Source organism: Panthera onca, chromosome B1, assembly GCF_046562875.1.
Source record: "Panthera onca isolate mPanOnc1 chromosome B1, mPanOnc1 haplotype 2, whole genome shotgun sequence".
NCBI lineage: Eukaryota > Metazoa > Chordata > Mammalia > Carnivora > Felidae > Panthera > Panthera onca.
Genome location: NC_138342.1, coordinates 16,451,468 through 16,473,209, shown reverse-complemented (window position 1 = coordinate 16,473,209; position 21,742 = coordinate 16,451,468). Strand labels below are relative to the sequence as shown.

The following is a 21,742-nucleotide window of genomic DNA, read 5'->3' as shown; positions in this document are numbered from 1 at the left end:
GAACTTCAATTCTAAGGTAACTCTATTTTCTGTGCCTAGAGCCCCTTTGCTACTAATTTTCTGATTCTAGGTTGGGTGTGTGATTTCCAGATAAGTGAAGGATCATTCTCCTTCCTTTTCTTTGGCCGGTGGAACAACACAATAGTTACTTATGTGAATCCTTGCACCGGACTATCCAGAGTTCATGCTCTGGCCGTGTAACCTTGGGCAAGTTACTTCATCTCTCTGTGCCAGTGTCTTCATCTGTCGAACAGAATTTAGTGTCCATAGTGTGCTGATGGGGATTTTAGGAGTTAATATAAGTAAAGTGCTTACACAGAGCAAACACTATAAAAAATGCTGTGTTATTGTTATTTGATTTTAGAGACAAACTAAAGAAACTAAAAGAAACTAAAAGAAAGTCTGTGAAACTTGAAGAGAAAATTTTTTGTCAGGCCATTTTTAATTTGGTGAGCTATCATGGGCTTTCTTCATCTCTCTCCCTGTTTCACTGTTTTTTAAATTTTCTCTTTGATCGTATTTCCTCTCAGCTGTTGACTTTCCTGGCTAGAATATCAATCTGTTGGGTCTATCTTTATGTGTAAGTTCAATCACATCCCTTGTTTCCTTCTTCCCAAACCCCAGCATTTCTACTGTAGATTTTCTCTCTGTGTATAATGACTTGCAATATAATTTTTACATTGCTCATTTACCAAAGAGCAAGTAAGACCCACCATCTAGGAAATCAGAGCTCCCATCATAAGGAGTCACGCATGGCTTGCTGCAGTAATAATATGGTTAACAGTAATAACAAGCGTTCCAATTAGGTGATTCTATTTTAAAATCTAAGCTTGTGTGAAGAGTTATTATTTATGTTTCTAAATAAGGTAGAGACAATCCATTCATAAGTTCTGTGAAAAATATCTCCAGCCATTTACCTCTGAGTAGTTATATTTTATAAGTGCTTGAATTCGGTCATGAAATTGGAGAGTGATTCAAGCTCTCCTGGAACGGAGATTTCAGTGTCATTGCCCACAACTACCTCTAACAGAAGACATTCAAACTAATTGGCCATTTTGAAAATACTTTTCCTTTCCTATCTGATATATATTTATGTAAATGTTGAATAGTATAAAGTACTAATTATAAAGGGCTTTCTTGGTCCCAACAGCTTTTCAGGGCCAGAACTGAATAAACACATGTCTGACTAACAAAAATTGGGGGGATTCTAGTTGTTCAGGGTGGTCTGGGATGTGCTAGGCCTCCCACAGTGTTTTGGGTGGATTGATTGCTTTCTACTCCTGGTCTGTGCTCCATTAGCTTGGAGTTAATTGCTCATGTACTCTGCATGTGCAACTGAAAATAGCTCTGGGTGGGTGGATAGGTGTGTGGTCATGGACGCAGCAAGAGTCAGGAGGCTCCCAGATCTTCCTTTTTTTGAGATAAAGCATTTAATGTTGGCAAGGTTTAAACAGTTGCTTACAGCACTTGTCCCAGGTTTGAACTCCCCAGCCGGGGAAGTCAAATGATTGAACAGAAAATAGGAAGACAGGTTTGTGTCAGATCTCACCTCCCCCACTTATCAGCTCTGCGGACTTCAGCAAATTCCTTAATCCTGAAAACCAGTTTCCTCAACTGAGTACAACGCTGGCCCCTCTGATACTGTGAAGGTTGGAGCTAAGGAATGGAGCGCTGGTGTATATGGCATCCTATCAATGCCTGTTCAAAGTTTCAAAATAGGAAGAAAGAGAGGAAAGAAATTCCATCGGTGCCATGTGCAATAGCTTTTGAAATCTTCACATGGACAGCTTTATCTCTGTCCTGCTGGGTCACATGTGAACATTAACGAAACAATAGCTAACATCTTCTCCTTATTCTAGCAGGTCTCACAAATAGTTTCCAATATGTAATAGTCAAGAATCTTTAAGCACTATTTAGCATAAATCTAAAACCTGGAGTAAAAATCACCCCCACCTCCAATAACTGCCGCCGAACCAAGCTTCTGTAAATCATTTGTAACATTATCATTAGGAGGTGATCACCCTCATCATGATTTTATTGCCACGCTGATTAAGTCACAATTAAACCAATTTAATAAAGGGTAAACATTGGGAATAAAGACTCAAAGTTTACTTTTATACATGAGATAAAGCAATATAAGTCAAGCCAGCTGAATCTTTGGCTAGCCAAATCAATTTCAGCTCAAATAGAATTAAAATAATTTTTTTTAATGTTTATTTATTTTTGAGCAAGAGACAGAGTGGGAGTCAGGGAGGGGCAGAGAGAGAGAGAGAGGGAGACAGAATAAGAAGCAGGCTCCAGGCTCTGAGCTGTCAGCACAGAGCCCCACAAGGGGTCAGAACCCATGAACCGTGAGATCGTGACCTGAGCCGAAGTCAGATGCTTAACCGACTGAGCCACCCAGGAGCCCCTCAAATAGAATTTAAAAGTCATGGTATTTATGATTCATTTTATAATGAAAAATGGATACATTATGTAAAGAAGGGTCATGTTGTATTAAGAAATGGACCTCCTATAGATACATCTACTATGTTTGGGAGGCTTATTCATTGATTTCCCTTTTTTTTTCTTTTTTTTTTTTTAATTGAGCATCTTTAGTGTGCCTAACTAGATACTGTCAGACTCCTGTAGCCAGTGGTCTGGCAGGACCTAGGTAGAAGGAGGCAGTAGCCTCCCAGTGTCCATGCTATGACGAAGCAAGTCTCCTCTCTGTGTGCCCAGCCTGGGATCTAAACCAACTTTCCGAATGGAGTGACATTGTTCATAAAATGGTTTTATGTCAGCATTACAGCCTTTGTTTCCAAAAACCTGTTGTAGGGAGGCAGACCTCACACTCATATTTGTTTGTAAAGCAAGATGTTCTGTAGTTATGTTCTGGAGGGTATGGTTTGATCTCGGGTAGAGTCAGGTTTGCATAAGTGTAGGTCGGGCAGTAATAATCTTCTACTGTACTGTAAGAGAAGTTGTGAGAAGGAGGAGAAAGACGCCTATTTTTAAAACTCATTCTGTAAATTCCAATTTCCAGCCCACCTGAGTCACGACCTGAGGGGACTATTTACTCAGACGTAGGACAACCTTGGCCCTGAGAGAGTTAAATCTAGGAAACAAATAACAAAAAGAGACAGCTGGGAAGCTCAAGGATGTCTGGGTTTGGGAATTAGTTGTCTGATTAAAATTAAATCTGTTAGAAGATTCATGAATTAAAATGCTGTTTGTATTCAGCTTGTCTCGGGATGCAAAAGCAGCACAGAATTAGCAACTCAGCAAGATGCCTGCCTACTTAAATCTTGGCAGAGGCCTGAACATGATTCAGGTGGCTAGGGTCCCACCTAGTTCTGGTTTTAATCTCGGACAAACCACCCAGCCTTCTTGAACCTCCATTTCTGGGCAGCCAAATGTGTCAAAGCAAACAGACTTTTCGGTGTTTTTCCACCTCTGAGACAGCATCCCTTCCACACCTATTCTCTTTGTTTCTAAATCAGTACAGTTTCAACAGCCACCATGGTGATCTCTCGAAGGCGCTCAGACATGTTTCCCCTGAGGTATGGGGGGTTCACTGGCAGCCTGAAACATTTTTCTGCTAGGATTTTAGACCAAAATATGTAACTGTTGCCATCTCTAAAACCAGGGATCAAATCCCAGCTCTGTCCCTTACTAGCTATGTGACCCTGAGTAAGTTACTTAAGCTCTGTAAGTCCCAGTTTATTCCTTGTAAAATAAGGGCGAGAATAGGTCTCCCACAGCATTTTCATCAGTATTTAAATGAGATGATACACAGTCAGACTTAGAGCAAAAGCTCTCTGTAGAGTCATGATTTTTATTAACAATCTCAGCAGAATGCTTAAAAAGTTGGACTTTAAGGTGCTAAAGACACCTGTGTGCCTCATGACTAACCAGTGATTTGACCTTGAACAAGTTAGACCTTCCAAACCATAGTTTTCTCATCTATAAAACGGGGATGCAGATCCCTCTTTTGAAGGGTGTTGCAAAGATTAGATGATATCATTGGCTGCCCGACTGTCTCGTGCTCACTGAGCAAACTTTGCGGGTAACAAGACCCGCTTTTATTAGTGTTGTGGATCATTTGAATATATGTGGGTGTATCCGTTTCCTAGGACTAGCATAACAGACCGCCACTGACTGGAGGGCTTGAACAGCACACTTATGTTCTCACAGTGCTGGAGGCTGCAAGTCCAAAATCAAGACGCCTGCAGACTTGGTTTCTCCTGACACCTCTCCCACTGGCTTGCAGATGGCTGCTTCCTTGCTGTGCTCGCAACGGCCTTTCCTGTGTGTGTGTATATTCCTGGTGTCTCTCTCTCTTCTTATAAAGACACCAGTTACATTGGATCAGGGTCCCTATGACCCCATTTAATGTTAACACTGCCTTAAAAGCTATATCTCTAGGGGCACCTGGGTGGCTCAGTTGGCTGAGTGTCCGACTTTGGCTCAGGTCATGATCTCTCACCGTTCATGAGTTCAAGGCCCACGTCAGACTTTGCCCTGATGTTGGGGAGCCTGCTTCAGATTCTGTCTCCCTATCTCTCTGTCCCTCTGCTAGCTCACACCCACTCTCTATCTCAAAATTAAATAAACATTAAAAAAAAAAAACTTAAAAGCTGTGTCTGTACATACAGCCATATTGGAGGTTAAGCCTTCAACATACAAATTTTAAGGGGACACAATTCAACCCACAATGGGGCCAGAAGTCAGAATGCTGGGATTAAGGAGAAAGCAGGAGGTAGAAAATGGGCCCAGTGGACCTAGACCACTTTTCTGAGACATTTGACAGTGCAGAAAGGAGAGGAGAAAAAAAAAAAGGTTATTTTTATCATTGTTACTTCTGTGTTGAGAGAGAATATGACGAAGTAGAAAGAACATTTGACATCATGGATTTGGGTGTAAACCCTGTGTCTGTATTTCTCCTATGTGACATCTGGTCACTCATTTTTTCACCTCTATAAGACTATCATATGTGTAAAAAAAAATGGACAATTATGGGGTGCCTAGGTTAAGTGACCAACTTCAGCTCAGGTCATGATCTTACGGTTCATAGGTTCGAGTTCCGCATCAGGCTCTGTGCTGAACGCTTGCTTAGAGCCTGGAGCCTGCTTTGGATTCTATGTCTCCTTATCTCTCTGCCCCTCCCCTGCTTGTGCTCTGGCTCACTCCATCTCTCAAAAATAAATAAATGTATTAAAAAATGTTTTTAATGGACAATATATTTGAGGTTATTTTGAGGACTTGAATTATATCAATGGAGCACCTAGCCCATCTCCTAGCACATAACAAAGGCTCAATAAATGTTAAGCACTGTATTAAAATCCTCCCAAATGCATGGTCTTAAAGTGAACTCTGGAGAGCACGGCATGATTCTGCACAGGAGGGTGAGGAGGCTGGAACGTTCCACAGGTTTCACAGTCCTGTGCAGAATCATGCTGTGCTCTCCAGTTTGCCTGCAGGAATCAGCCATGAGGGAGTGAGGTGGTGTTGCTTTTTTAACTTATGCTGGTGATTGCTGATGATTTCAGGTATGTTTTTAGAGCCTGTCAACCTTCTAGATATAGAAACAGCCCTTTGGCAGGTAGGAGTCATTAAGAAGTAAGGTACCAGTCAGCTGGGAGAACAAGAGTCCGCAGGCAGTTGCTTCAAGTGTGGTGCTTTGAATACTGCGTGTGATGCCCATCCTATCACACACTTAATTCAATTACACTGACCCTCCGGCTGTGGGTTTTTTGTCTCAGTCTCAGCATCAGCAAGTCTGTGACAGCTGGAGGGAAACACTGTGTTGGTGTTGCAGTTCAGATTGCTGTGTGGTTACAGAGGCCAAGGAGTGAATGCACTGTTTTGTTTCTTTCCAGTGGAAGGGTCAGTGGGTCTAAGAGAAGGTTATGCTATGATTAAACGACTGCTCTGAAAATATGATTAAAAATGCCCCTGCTTTTGCCTATACTGTGTTTCTCAGAACAATGCGTGGTGAACACAGTAATTCCAACGAAGGCATTTAAGGTCTACCAATGGTCCACAAACCTCAGTTTGAGAAATGATTTTCTAGAGGGCAGCTAAGGTTCAAGAGGTTCCAGGGGAATAGAAACTTCAGTAGTAACATCATTTGCTTACTGATTCATTGATTCACCATACAATTCTTGAGTGACTATGGGGCATCCGACTCTGTTGGGTCCAGAGGATATACAGATCTGTAAGGCTTTGCCCCTGTCTTCAAGGGACTCACAATGCATAAGACAGGCATGAACAGGTCATAATGTCATGTTTTCAATGCTGTATGAGAAATATGTATGGTGTGAGAAGTCTGCCTAGGGAGCTACCAGTTCTGCATGGTGGAGCAATCTGGAAAGGCTTGAGAGGAGGGAGTAGTATTTGAATTAGATCAGTATACACACACACACACACACACACATGCACACACACACAATATAATTATATAAATTATATTGTAAATGACACAAAGGAAGCTTACGTGAGAATATTTTTCAAGAAAGCAGAGTCTATCTATTATCTATTTACATTACGTCTGCTCCACAGCTTTTATTCCTGCATTACAATATTTATTTATTTACTTACTTACTTATTTATTCTGCAACTACAATAACAATACCGTCTAATTCATTGGATCAACAGAAATCTTAGGGAGCACCTCCTCGCTAAGCTCAGGACTTCTTGAATAGAATCAACCCATTCCACTCAAATGTTCCAGTGAATGAAGGAGAAAATTGAAGGAGCCCCACTTGGGCTTTTTTGATTTTCCCCATACAGCCCAATCTGAGGTCAATTTGTTAATGCCTAGCTGCCATTTCCCCACTACTTTCAGACCTTTGCACATCTTTCAGGTGCATATCTCGCTTACTTTCTCATCGATTTTATGCTTGTCAGCTCAAGTTTATTCTTGGGCTTCCCATCTTTTCATGTCCCATTTATTATTCTTATCCATCCGTCACTATTCTGCAGCTTTTCCATCTCACTGCTCCAAAATAATCTATTATAATATGAAAAGTACAAAGCACGTGTCTGATTTTATCCCCTCTTCCTCATTTTGACAAACACATCCATTCCAAGTATTTGTTTGATCACAATTATTGGTCTTTTGCAAACTTGAGGGAAGTCATTAGGACATCCCAACATTAGAGTTCTGCTGAAACTAACTTTTCCCTGCTATGTGATAGCTCTGCCCCAACACTGCATTTAGTGAGACAGGGCAGGAAGTAGGTACAGGTGTTGGCGAGAGGCAGCATTAAGTATCAAAATGGTGGGACTTTTAACAACAATGACATTTCCAACTGACACATGAGACCTGGAATTGGAGCGCTAGTAGCCTGGGTGCAGAGCTAATGAAAAGGAGCTCTTCTCCTGAAACTCACTTGTCTGAGTTAGGAATCCATAGCTAAGAGGAAGGAATATAATGGAGGCTAGCAAGTCATGGTGTCAGAGCTGGTCCTGGATACTTCTGTCCCTGGTGAGTTATTTAGCTAAGGTGTCGATTGGACTATGGCAAGAAGAATTTCTTAGGCCTCCATTGGGCCCCACTGCAAAGAAGGTAAAATTAATCAAGGATGGTATACTTTAAGACCTGAGCACCCAGATCCTAACATATTCCATCACCTCCCATCTTGTGTTCTACATAACTCTAGGGCAAATATGTAGAGGTTACCAGATGTGACTTGTGGGGAAAAGGAAAATGGAAAAATACCCTTTGGGGTCAATTGGGTTAAACAAAGTTAACCAGAATTGTTTACTGCAGATCCTCTGGAAAATTAATTTCCACTGTTTTGGTCTCAAACTACGTTAATATTTACAGCATTTCCAAAATTTATATGGACACAAAATTGTTTTTACATAGAGCATCTTTGAAAAATTATAGTGTAAATATAACTCACAAAGCAAAGTTCAATATTTTAGAATTTATTTCTAGCTATAGACTCCCCTGGCTGCAGAATACAGTCTAGCCAGAAGTTCCCCCAGTCCAGTCCATCCAGCACCCATGAAGACTGGTTTTATGCCAGTCAAATCGGGGGCTGGTTACTCTATTCACTTCAGCACCCGACCTGACTATTTGTATCCCCAAGCCAAATATTTGATTTCAGTGGAAACCTCAGAGAGTATTTCAGAGTCCCACCTCATAGTTGTGTGACACATAGGGTGGAACTAATTGTCATTGAACTGAAATTCCATTTTATAACCAGTATTTGTTATATGCACAAATTTCCGGTTTTAAGGTTATTCGTGACTTTGTGCACTTTTCAAACTGTAGTATAAAAATGCTAGTCTCGTAATACCTAATGATTAGAGTTTGTGGGGAAGAAAGATTATGTGGTATTGCCTTAGCTGCATTCTGTAAGTTATGGGAAATGTAAAGACTACTATTAGCCATATGAGAATCCTTCCTCTGGAAAAATCACAGACCTCCAGTAAATGTTTCATTGTTTTCCTGTGTTGTTGTGTGTAAGTATTGGTGAGCCATGACTGTTCTTCAGACTCTTTTTGGTTCTTCTCCACAGACAGCGTGGAAGATGAACTGGAGATGGCCACCGTCCGGCATCGGCCTGAGGCTCTGGAGCTTCTGGAAGCCCAGAGCAAATTTACCAAGAAGGAGCTCCAGATTCTTTACAGAGGATTTAAGAATGTAAGGACTTCCTTTTTGACTTTATTTTCACACTATTCTCAGCAAATATATGCTTCTGTGAGAGTCCCATCATATGCACATTTCGAACGGATCTTTCCTAGATATGAATATTGTCAATATCCATTTGGACTTTGAGTCATTTTGGCACAAGAATGCTCTACAATGTGGGTGGACATTCTTACTCAATTCAATTCTAAGTAGTTTTTTTTTTCTTTTTTGGCTATAATTACATCATTCCAATAAGCTTCAATTATTTCTACATTACTGAACTATAGTCTCATGTTTGACTTGAATCTTGGCTATAGATTAAGGCCCATCAAACAACACCATTCCTAGCATTGGAGAAGAGTCACTATAAGTTTCTAAAAGACCATGCTACCAATGACTCTAGACCACAGGTGTCTGTAGGTCATCCCTGCATCTGGTTCTTTGTGATCCAGGTACACCCATGATTCTCCTTTCTGAGTGAATCATCTTCAAAAGCGGTGATAGTCCATACATACCAGAGGGTGAGGGTGAGAGACAATGAATGGTCTGGACAATTGAGCAGGGACATACTCTCATTGAATGCTTGGTATGTTGTGTTCAGTATTAATCTAGATACTGTAGGTTATTCAAAAGTCAGAAAAGATATTCTTCTGTTCTCAAGCTCATGGTCTATAGGGAGAGAAGTCTTATCATGAATTTATGAATTTATTTATGAAAGCATTTCATCCTTACAAGTATCAAATTGTTGTATATCAAATGGCATACATAGACCGACATGTATTATGTACTTACACATATATAAACCATAGTAGCTACAGGTACCCTTTGAGATCCAAATTAAATTACATTGATGCTTCCTCAAGTCTTCCCCCTAACAGCACCGTTACATGGCCTGTGGACTCTATAGTGTCCAAAGAGTTCTGCTAATTCCATCCTCTTCCAATCTGACCTCCTCACTTGCTACCTCTGTCCATCCTCATGCAGACCAGATGAGAAACTCCACCTCTTCTATGGTATCTACACAAAAATTTCCCCAGGGAATTGGTAACACTGGTCGACTTTTCAGAATATTTTTATAGGGTGCCATCATGCATATTGCACACATACTTCCAGCATCTCTCTGACTCCACGGGGTCTCTGTCCACCCCATTTCTGCTCCTCACTACTCTCCTTGCCTGGGCATTCTAAATCTCTGTCTCCCCATTACTAATCTGAAGCCTGGTTCTCTGCTAACACCCAGGCTTTTGTGGGGGTAGGCTGAGTGGGAAGGGGGGAGATGTCATGGAGGTAGGCACTTGCTCCACACAGACGGGACTCACACTAAAAGAATCTTGATGTGCAGTCTCTCAAGATGACACATGTAAATCAACATGCATAAGGAGAAAGTGGCTTTGAAAATGAGGCTAGAGAATTATTAGTCACATTTATGCTGCACAGTTTGCAGAGAGAGCAAACACAAAAAGCAGCTGCGAAGACTACTGGCCACAGCAATCAGATACAGAATGGTTGTCAAATAAAGGAAAACTTAATCCAACCCCTCAGAATCCCTGCTACGTTATCACTCCACTGCTGTGACTGTAGGTCTCTCCATTTGGGGTCAGGCTGCCTTTCATCCCGTTTGTTGCAAATTGAAATCATGATTACTGCCATCGTTAACCTCCAGAGGCAGCGTCTCTGCGGGTTGGTCTTCTCCAAGTGGCACTTCACAGAAATTGTCCAGGCTCTGACGTCTGCAGTCTTTTATTTTTGTTTTTTATTTTATTTTTATTGCTCTCTTTTATTTTTGTTTTTGCCTACTCATCCTCCTTTCTTCCTCTTCTCCTCTCCTCCTTTTCCAAACACGTTTTCTTTCCCCATTTCCCACCCTTCTGATCTTTGCTCTATTTCTTTTTCCTGTGTTCACTCCTTCCTACCTCCTTTGTTTCTTCTCCTTGTTATTTCACTTTATTTCCTTTATTTCACTTCTCCCCTTTCCTTCCTCTTTTCCTATTTTTCTCTTCTCTCTTCATCAAGTTATCTGCTCCCCCCCACCATTTTGCCCCATGAGAAATTTCCATTGGACCTGAATGTGCCCAAAGCATATTCACATACTCCTTTACAAAAAAGGACTCCACGATTTGCTCAGAAAATATTAATTGATGTCTCTGATAAATAAAACACAGTTGTTCTTTACATTTTGGTTATTTTCCCTTAGTCAAATGTACAACTCTAATAAATATACCCTGGAATATATCAAGAGAGGCATGAAAGCAGAGAAGTGGCACTCATGTTTTACAGGATGGCAGCAATCTGAACCAGCTTAGCATCAGAGAAAGCAAACCGACTACTCTTGGTTTCCTGAACACCAATTATCTTAAGCGCATAAAATCAAAAAATCATTTCCATGGAACAAATTGGGTTATTTATTTTTATTTATTTTTAATTTTTTTCAAGTTTATTTTTTGAGAGACAGAGAGAGACAGAGCATGAGCAGGGGAGGGGCAGAGAGAGAGGGAGTCACAGAATCCAAAGCAGGCTCCAGGCTCTAAGCTGGCAGCACAGAGCCTGATATGGGTCTCAAACTTGTGAACCGCGAGATCATGCGCTGAGCCGAAGTCAGATGCTTAACCAACTGAGCCACCCAGGCACCCCCCAACATAGACTGTTACTAAAAATTGGGAATGGGAGGAAGGAAAGATAGTAAGAGAAAATTTCTCAGCCTGTCACTCTGTCTTACCCACTCAATCACCCCTGCATTTTTAGTTCTCTTACCACCTGCTGAACTGAGTCTCAAATCTAAGCAGCTGATAGAAATGGAGAATGTAGTACAGTGTTTTTCAGCCTTTTGAGTGCCTTGCAATCAAATAAAGGTTTTCTAAAACACAGATTGCTGAGCCCCAGCCTCAAAGTTTCTGATTTAGTAGGTCTGAGACTGGGTTGAAGAATTTGTATTTCCCATATTTCCCAGGTGATGTAATGCTGCTGGTTTGGGGACCACACTTTAAGAATCACTGTGAAGCTATCATAAGCTTTGGGGTCACTCAGACTCAGGTCCATATCTTACTTGTTTAGGCAGCTCCCTCTGAATCGGTGGCCTGTGTCCCTTATCTCTACAAATTGGGATAACAATATGTGCATTGCCTGAGGTTTTTTCATTTTGGCTTTTTTTTAAATTATCTGTTTTTGAGAAATTCAGATAATAAAAATGAAGTTCAATAAAAAATAAGTATTATAATATGTCTTCAAATAGTCAACCTCAGTTTTGTGTTCCATCAAAGTGGGGCAGTCATGGTTGGCCTACATACTCCCCCACAGTGTTTTGGGTTTTGAGCTACATAACTATGTATTAGAAAGGATGCTGAAAGATACAAGGTATTCTCTCCATTCAGCATCTTCAAACTTAACTGAAAGTTGAAATCATGCCAGGACCTTTAAAAATTACAAATAGTTTGGTACCATGCTTGGTGATTCTGATATAATTGCTCTGGGAAGAAGCTTGAACATCAGGATTTATAAAGCTCCCCAGGTAATTATAATGTGCAGCCAAGATTCAGAAACAAGGAACTAGAAGCTCCTCGTCATGAGGTGCTTCTGTGATGTGACCTAATTGTGATGAGTCCTATAATGCCAAATAACAATGGTTAGACTAGCTACATTGGAACCTTATGATGTCCTTGGTGGGTTTCCACCCCTTGATGGGATGTATGTGTAGGTAGGTAACAGGTCTTGCCTCTGATTATTCTGACTCAGTTAAATCTGAGGTAATACTCAGTAATTTTTTCTAAACTTCTTAATTTAAAAAAAATCCCATTTAATATATAACTAACATAAAACCACATTTGATAACCACTGACTCAGCAGATCATAGGAGTATCTAGATTCTAGATACATGATTCATAAACTTGATTTGCTGTTCTCTTTCAAAAGCAAGCATAACTTCAGTTCAGTTTTAAGTGATCATGAATGGTCTTTTGGGGCATTAAGTTTTAATATGGCTATGCCTCTTTGATATTTACTTTCATTAATTAATAACTTACAGCATATTCTTCCCATTGTTCAAGGCACGGGGTGAGAATTACAAGAAGTTAGACCTAATGCTTTGGACACCTGGGTCTTTCCTGCCCCACATCATTTCCTGCTTCTTTTTCTTTTACTACTTTGAACTATAATAGATCAATGTATCCATTAGATTCAAATATATCTTTAAGGTATCACTTTAATTCTTGTTAATGTCTTTTTTCCCTAAAAATGCTAATTTCCTTTCTACCTAAAAATGAAGGATGTTTGTATTAGTTTTTTATTGTATGTAACAAATTACCACATATTTACTGACTTAAAAAACATGCATTCGTCATCTCACAGTTTTGAGGGTAAGGAGTCCAGAAGCAACTTAACTGGATTCTACGTTTAGAGTCTCACAAAGCTGCAACCAAGGTGTTGATTAGGCAACACTTCTTTCTGGATCCTCGATCCTCTTCTCAGCACACATAGTTGTTGGCCAAATTCATTTCCCTGTGATTGTATTTTTGAGAGCCCCACTCTCCTGCTGGATGTCATCCTGGAGCCACTCACCATTCATCTCCTGGCGGCTGCCTCTGATCCCTTGCTGATGGCCTTCTTGCAGACTGGCTCAAAACATGGCAGCTCACTTCTTCAAAGTCAGCAACAGAGAGTCTCTCTAGTCTGCTAAAGCAGAGTCTTATATGATACAACATAGTCATGGGCAGGACATCTTATTCCACCACTTTTGTATATTCCAGCACTCAAGACAAGGAGATTAAAAAGAATGTGACTTACTAAGAGTCACCATAGAGTGTGTCTATCACAGCAGTGTTCCTGAGGAGACAGCAACCCCAGGAGCCAGCAGCTGAAGCAGCTGATTAAATCTGAAGTCACATCTCAAGCATGATTAATCCCCAACCTCGGTGTTGTACCTAAAATCCTGACACCTCCTTGGGGATTTTACCAGTAGTGGCACCAAACTTTTCCTTGATTTCTGCAAGAAGTTTGATGTTGTGGCCAAAGGAACCAGCAGGAGATAAATGTGTTTTGACGGGTTTTTTTCCTACACCACTTGAAGACTTTGAGAACTCATTGCATCTTTAAAAATAGATGAAGAGAACTGAGGATGAAATTATAGGGGTCTACATTTTTTACAAAGTACCTTTATATAAAAAGCCCTGATCCCACTTATGGTGGAAAGGGAGGCAGGAGGAGTTTAGCACATGCTTGAAAAAGAGCGGGATATGGTGTTTAGGATAGAGAAATAAGCTGCTAATTGCATAAGGCAATTGCTCTTTTGTTACGAGCCTTTGGAGTTATTCTTGAGGCTTCACAGACTGATTGTGTAACCTTCAGTAAATCACTTCATCCCTGGCAGCTTCTGTCTCCCTGTCAGCAAATTAGGGATTAAGATCTTTTCTTCCAATCATGAAGGGGGGTGGGTAATAATTGGTTTTGTTCTGCTCTTGAAAGACTCAGATAAAAGATCTTCCTTAAGTGCAAAGTATTACTCATGTCCTTTAGAATCAAGGTATAAGAACAGAGTTAAAATGTTATTTTTCTTTGCCCTAGCAGAATTTTCTGTCAGACTTCCAGGAAGCAAGGCTTTCTGAGAAGTTTGTTTACCGGTCTCAGCAGATAAACATGGCTGCCCTTCTGACTTCCAAAGACTGGCATGGTACAAGTGCTTTACTGGACTCAAACCTTTCAACTGACATTTTCTACATTGGGCAGGTAGTTTAGCTTCTCTGAACATCAAATTCTTCTTCCAGGATTCAGACTATTAATACCCACGCAAATGAGAAGATGATGAAAAATATTTTGCATAATTTCTTTCATTGACAGTGTGCTCAATAGGTATTAGAGCCCTTCAGCTCTTTCCTACTCATCCCACTAAGTACAAAAGTAACTAAAATCGAAATGAACATCCCGAGATGTCATCTTGAAGTACATTACCTTACACAAGAGTTTATATTAAATATATTCTGTGACATTTGGATGCTTCTTGCTTTATTTGTTTTTGTTTGTTTTGTTTTGTTTTCTTGAAACTAATTAAGTGTCATGCTAAACTTTTGAAACCATGTGAGGGACGTAAATTGAAATATGTACGTGTCTCATCTACAGTCAATTCCACCTTGTTGGAGAGAAGTACACTTAGCTTTCTTCTTTATTCCTTGACATATTTTTATGTGCACGCATTTCATTGTTTGCATAAGGATTCTTTTGACACAAATGGTTTTGACAATACCTGTATCCTACAGATTGATTATTTTTACTTAACAATGAGCAATTGTGAATATTTATTTTCAAGCAACCATTATATCCATGTTGGTCAGGAGGTCCCTGTTCAGGGACACTTTCAGCCTGACCTGGCAGATGGTCTAGTGGATCAGCACACCAGTTCTCAGCCTCCTCTTTGTTTGCCTGGGGAGTCCCATAGGGGAGGCAGCAGTTTGGGCACTGCCCTTCTACCTTATCCCTGTCCAGGGATTTGCCATTTTAAGGGCTGAACCAACCCTTTGCCACACCAGTACCCACAGCTGTCCCTCTCCCCACCTCCACCCCCCAAAAAAGGAGAGAGAAATGAAAGTGGACAAAGGACCTTATTTCTGTTCAACCTATGAGTTTCCTAAAAACCGTGTCCTGAGCCTAATTCATTTTGATATACTCTACTCCTAATGCCAAGTGTCTGGCCTGTTGTATCACTCAGTATCTGATTTTAGTATGAAAGTCCTAGATCCTGGTAACAGATTAAAGTCAGTTTGCATCACCCATATAATGCCTAACTTTGGAGTGCCTGGATGGCTCAGTTGGTTAAGCATCCGACTTCGGCTCAGGTCATGATCTTATAGTTCATAGGTTTGAGCCCCGCGACAGGCTCTGTGCTGAAAGCTCAGAGCCTGGAGCCTGCTTTGGATTCTGGGTCTCATTCTCTCTCTGCCCCTTCCCTGCTTGTGCTCTGTCTCTCTCTCTCTCAAAAATAAATAAACATTAATTTTTTTTTAAATTAAAAAAATAATAAAATAAAATACCTTTTACATTCATTAAATGAATATTCAGGATATATTCATTAAATATATATGCAGGGTATTTAACTCTTGTTTGTTGAGAAAACCTGTATTTTCTCAATAAGTGTTACCTTTCCATGTATCTAGTCACCTAGAAACTCAGATATCTTTCTGGATTCTTTCCTCAGAACCTGTTGCATCTAATTAATCTCCAAGTTCAGTCAATTTTTTAGTCTACCCCTTCCTTTTCCTACACACAGCCCATGTCTCTCTGTTATTTCTCATCTGCATTGCCATAATGAGCTCCCAGTCTCCTGGAGTCCAGTCTGACCTTCCTCTGAAACAGTCTTCACAGTGTCACTGAAGGCATCTTTCTAAAGATCTTGTTGATTCCTACTTACAACCAATTAATGTCTGTCCATTACCATTAGGAGATAGACTCAAGTGTCTTATGCACTCATCCAACATATATTTGTTGAGTATCTACTATAAGTCCAACCCTGAGTTAGATTCTCTCTGTACTACAGTGACCCAAGTAGCCTTTGCTTACTTTTCCAGTCTTGTCTCTCACTATCTCTTACTCACTCTGCTCAGGTCATAAAGAACTGCCTGCAGTTGATGTGATTCCCTCTGAGGAGTCTTGACCTTCATTTTTCCTCCTGGAGGGAATGCTATTCTTCATGACTCCCTTACCTTTCATGAGACAAACTCTTATACCTTCTCCACATCTTGGCTTAGATATTTTCTCTACGTAAGTTCTTCCATCATTCATTCTGTGAGTGCTGAATATGAGCCCACCACTCAACTAGGTAATTAGGATATATTGACTAAAAAGATGGGTAAGTTCTCTTGGAGCTTACATTCCAGTGGGAGTTGGAGGGAGGTGGTTAAGGGGAGTAAGAAGAAAATAAGCAAACAGTTAAGGAAATTCCTGGTGTGATCAGAACTGTGAGGAAATATAGAAAGGCATAACAGAGAGCTTCTTTTGATGGGGTGGTTAAAGAAGAGTTCCCTGAGGAGATGGCATTTAATTGAGTCTAGAATGTCAAGAAGGACACAGCCACATGAAGGACATTCCAGGCAGAGAGATTAACCACAAATCCTGAGGCAGGAGTGAGGCAAGAGTGTATGGAACCTAAAATATCAATTTATTTTACTATTCCTAAAGATATTGAGAAACTACTGGTTTTAAAAGGGTCAGATATAATATATAGTAATTATTTTTAACAGATGATTCTGGCAGGCTATTCTGAGAGAATGGAGTGCAGGGAGCCAATGTAAAACAGGGAGCTCCTTGAGAAAGAAGTTTCAGGAGAATAAGGAAAGAAGTATTGCTTAGACCAGGATGGTGGCAAAATATGGAATGTGGTGGAAGCTAAACTGATTGGACATTTTGATGGTTTGGATTGAAAAAGTGAGAAGAATCGAGGACTCAAATTAACTCACAAGTTTATGGTTCAAAAGGATTGTATGTGGGAAAACTTTATTTGACACCCTTGTAGGGTGGATTTGGAGACCCTCTTTTAAGTGCTCCTTACCATTGTACCGACGTAAGGATCCCTACCCTATTCTATAGGCTCCCTGAGGGTGGATACTGTATTTTCTTTATCTCCATATCTTTCACTCTTCAGACTATCCCTTGTAAATAACATATAATCAATAAATGTTTATGAATGAGTGATCTCAATCAAAAAGTGCAGGGATTCATCCCAGATAAAAATTTTATCTTCTCTCATTTTCTTTTTAGTTCCCTCCACATCTACCTAGTAAGATTGAAGAGCTGTTTATTGATTTGCTCTTGGGGAAAAAAAATCCAATGATAAGGAAAGTGAAAGAGCATGACTTTTCTTATAAAAGACCTATAAAAATAGCTCGACACACTTACTGGGTTTATCAAGTGCTCCTCACAAATGTTAAGGGCAGTCTCATATGGTAACAAAGAACTACTAGTTCTATTACAAGTGTGTCCATAGTTTTCATCCAGTAGATTCTCATGTCTTATAGTGTTCATCAAATATACTATCAAGTGAATAATATAATCTCTGTAGCTCAAGAATCCTTCTCATCTTAACAACATAGTTCAAAAATTAAAAGATATTAAATTTCCATATATATTAGAGTAGTTTCACTGCTATAACACACAGCCCATTATTTCAGGGGGTTAATCCAACAGAAATTTGTTCCGCTCTCGTCTCCCAATTCCAGATGGGTCATTAAAAGTTGTGTTCAAGTTGAGGGCTCTGCTTCACCTGTTCATTGAGGATACTCCTTCCACCTAGTGATTCCACAAATTTCTATGGCCTCAGCACCCTCCATTGGCCAACTGTGTCTGGTCCTTGGTCAAGAGAAATGACAGAAAGCAAAGAATACCTGGAACATGTTGGAGCTGTCTTGGAGTGGCAGACATTCCTTCTGCTCATATTCCACAGGTCAAAACTCAGTTATATGTCTCCACCCATCTTCAAGAGAGGCTAGGAAATATGTATTTAGGAAGATAGTAAAATTAAATTTCCTCCTAATTAGAGAATGGAATGGGAAAAAGTTATGTTAGAATCTCCCAAGATCACCCCCAAGCTCAAAGATTTGCTAGGAGGACTCACAGGATACAGTATGTAGTCATATTTAATGCTACCATCTATTATGGCAAAAGGATACAAAACAATATCAACAAAGGAAAAAAGGTGCATGGGATAATTCTTGGAAGAAACCAGATGTGAACTTCCAAGAGTGCTTTCCTAGTGAATCACACAGAATGTGTTCAATGTTCTTAGCAATCAGTAGTGACAACATGGGTGAAATGCTGTTTACCAGGGAAAGTCATTAGGTACTCAATCTCCAAGGCTTTTATTGGGGTTGGTCATATAGACACCCTCTGTCTAACATATACTGAAATTCTAGACCTCCAGAAGCAAAACAGATGTTCAAAATAAACCATATTGTTTGCACAAACAGTGTAGACACAGTGAGCAATTCTTACCAGGGTGGAAACTGTCCCAAACTCCAATTTCCCAGATTCCAGCTGTTATAGACTAAATTATATGTCTCTAAAATTTATATGTCATGGCAGCAACCTCAATGTGAGTGTATTTGGTGGTAGGACCTTTAAATTCAAGTTAAATGAGGTCATAAGGATGAGGCACTAGTCCCATAGGACTGATGTTCTTATAAGAAGAGGAAGACACACCAAGGATGCAGAGCACAGAGGAAAGGCCATGTGAGGACACAGCAAGAAGACAGTCAGCTACAAACCAAATAAGGGAAGCCTCAGGAGAAGCCAACTCTGTGAGCACCTTGATCTTGGACCGCCAGGCTCCAGACCTGTAAGAAAATAAATTCTTGTTGTTTAAACCACCTGTCTGTGGTATTTTGTGATAGTGTTCCTAGCAGACTAGTAGACCAGTTAAGGGTCAACCTTGCAAGTAGACTTTATTTTTTAATTTTTTAAATGTTTATTCATTTTGAGAGAGAGAGAGACAGAGCGTGAGCAGGGGAGGGGCAGAGAGAGAGGGAGACACAGAATCGGAAGCGGGCTCCAGACTCTGAGATGTCAGCACAGAGCCTGATGTAGGGCTCAAACCCACGAACAGTGAGATCATGACCTGAACTAAAGTCAAACACTTACTGACTGAGCCACCCAGGTGCCCTGCATGTAGACCTTTTTTAAGTCCAACAGTCTCAGTCCTGCGATAACTCACTTCTATACAAAAGTGTACACATTTTGGAGTAAATATGATAATGTAATTGGATTCCAGTTCTGGCTAGTGTTGGGCAAGATCCTTGGTCTCTCTGGGCTACACTTATCTAATCTGCAAAATTGGAGAAATCGCATCTCACAGATGATTTGCAAAGATCATGAATGTGAAGCACAGAGCACAGAACCTGTCTTATGATAACACTCAAAATGTACCTATCATTATTATTATTCCTATCATCATTATCATCATTAATAACATTGTCTTCATGCTGCTTCTCTGAACGCTATTACTGTCTGGAAGCTCTTAAAATGTCTTTGCCCCACACCCTAGCCTGAGGACAAATTTGGAAATAGTGCACTTCTATTTTGGTTTCATTTTACTCTGTCCTTTGAATTCTTGGAGCAACCGATACAGTATTTCTTGTAATAAGTTCCTCGCTGGGATTTTGTGGAAATCAAAAAAGATAACATAATTTGTGATGTTTTGAACACAAAAGGCAGTGTAGAGATGTAGATAATTTTTAAAAACAACTTACATAAAAGCAACCCTTATATAAAGCAAAATTTCACTAGAAGCATTTCTAAAATCTTTGAGATTTTTAGCCATTTAAACACAACAATCCTGTAAGATCAAATTTTTTTCTTTCAAGTCACAGGCGAGTGGGTCCAGAGTGATGGGGAGGTTAGGTTCCATCAGTGCATTCAGAGATGCAGGTTTCTTCCCACACACTGCCCCACACTATCCCTTTGCTTGGCTGCTGTCCCCATCTGCATTGTGTTAATTAGGTCACTCCCTCATGCCCGTGTCCTGAGGGAAGGTGAAAGAGCCATAAACCAGAGGTGACTTGTCTCAGTTTAGAGATAACACAAAAGTTATACATACCACTTCCGCTTACATCCCATGGACTCATTGGTCTCATGAACCACCCAGCTCCAGGGGAGGTTAGGAAATGTAGTCTCTCGCTGGACAGCAGTGTGTATATGTAGAAGGAGAAAAAAAAATTGGAACAGCTAGCACTCTGCCAAAGTCAATAAAACCTCCTTCCACTGAAATTTTCTAGAGAATATCCTAAAGGTTTCTGAAGTTAGTTCAGCTAATCCTTCTAAGACAAATTTCTCGGTCTGACAGCAGTGTGTCGACTGATAGATACTTCAACCTCCTATATCCGTTGAAGGATCAAGATTTTTAAAATAATAATAATAATAAATCTCTGTCTTCTGAATGCTTTGAGGTTTCCTACTTCCTCGGCACTGTACATCAGCATTGACTCCATAATAAGTTTATAAGCAGTTTCATCCAAGGAAGTTGCTGATACGTTTCTTTGTGCAAAGAACCCAGTCTTCACAGCACAGAACCCAAGCAGTGGGAGGTGGTAAGACTTCTGTGTGCATCAACTTTTAACAGTATTACTCTTTCTCACTCTTTTTGGAAGAACTAACTTGTTCACACAAATGTGTCACCGGAAGTCTAGTAAATAATTTTTCAAATTCACTATGTGCTCTTCAAAGAGGCTGCTGTGCAACTTTGGACGTTTTGGGGCTAATAGTAAAACCAAATCTGGGTACCATTCATCACTGCAAGCGGCTGGCAGTGACCCTACCTCATAAAGTCAGATCATTTTCCATTTTTTTTTTACAGTTCCCACTTAAATGTGTTCATTAATACAAGCCTAACTGGCAATTATTCTAGTGATCCTGGCAGGCATTCAAGTCCTCATTAATATAAAATAAATTATGAAAACTTTGGAAGTCTTTTCAGTGCTACATTTGAGTTGAGTATGTTAGGCTCTTGAGTATGTTAGACTCTTAAATCTGTGTTGATTAATTTAATTGGAGGGAAATTCATTTTTAATTTTTTTCATTTTATATATTATAGAGAGAGGGAGAGAGAGAGAGAGAGAGAGAGAGAGAGAGAGAGAGAGAGAATGCAAGTGGGGGAGGGGCAGAGGGAGAGAGAATCTTAAGCAGGCTCCACACTCAGTGCAAAGCCTGACACTGAGCTAGATCCCATGACCCTGGGATCGTGACCTGAGCCGAAACCTGGTCATGACCAGATGCTCATGGCTGATCATGACCACTCAACCTAATGAGCCACCCACACATCCCTAATTGGAGGGAAATTCAAAGAAATGTGTCAAAGGAAATTAGCTAGGATTTGTAATGCTTTTTATCTATGCACATTCTAATGAATTATGCCTAATATGTGACATTTCAACTCCCACAGAATTTTAGGAGTTTGAGTCACAACTTGTCATCTCAAGCTCTTCCTGGTTGCTAATCCTTTCCACAAACATATAGAACATCTCTCATTTACTGAGTACTTACTGTACTCCAGGTACTTTGCTAGTACTGGATATATATTAATGAGTAAAAGAGAATTGTCCTCAACTCATAAACACTGGAGTCTAGTGCAGGAAGTGTGAAATTAATAAG

At 40.2% G+C, this 21,742-nt stretch overlaps 1 protein-coding gene across 3 annotated transcripts in view; it reads left to right on the top strand.

Moving 5' to 3' along the window:
- Positions 1–21,742, top strand: part of KCNIP4 (potassium voltage-gated channel interacting protein 4) — a 1,157,282-nt gene that overhangs the window by 1,038,339 nt on the left and 97,201 nt on the right. For all 3 annotated transcript variants that reach the window (XM_060655342.3, XM_081795498.1, XM_060655341.3), the window contains one exon: positions 8,514–8,638. In XM_060655342.3, coding sequence (XP_060511325.1) covers positions 8,514–8,638 — 125 coding nt within the window. The remainder of the gene's footprint in view (positions 1–8,513; positions 8,639–21,742) is intronic.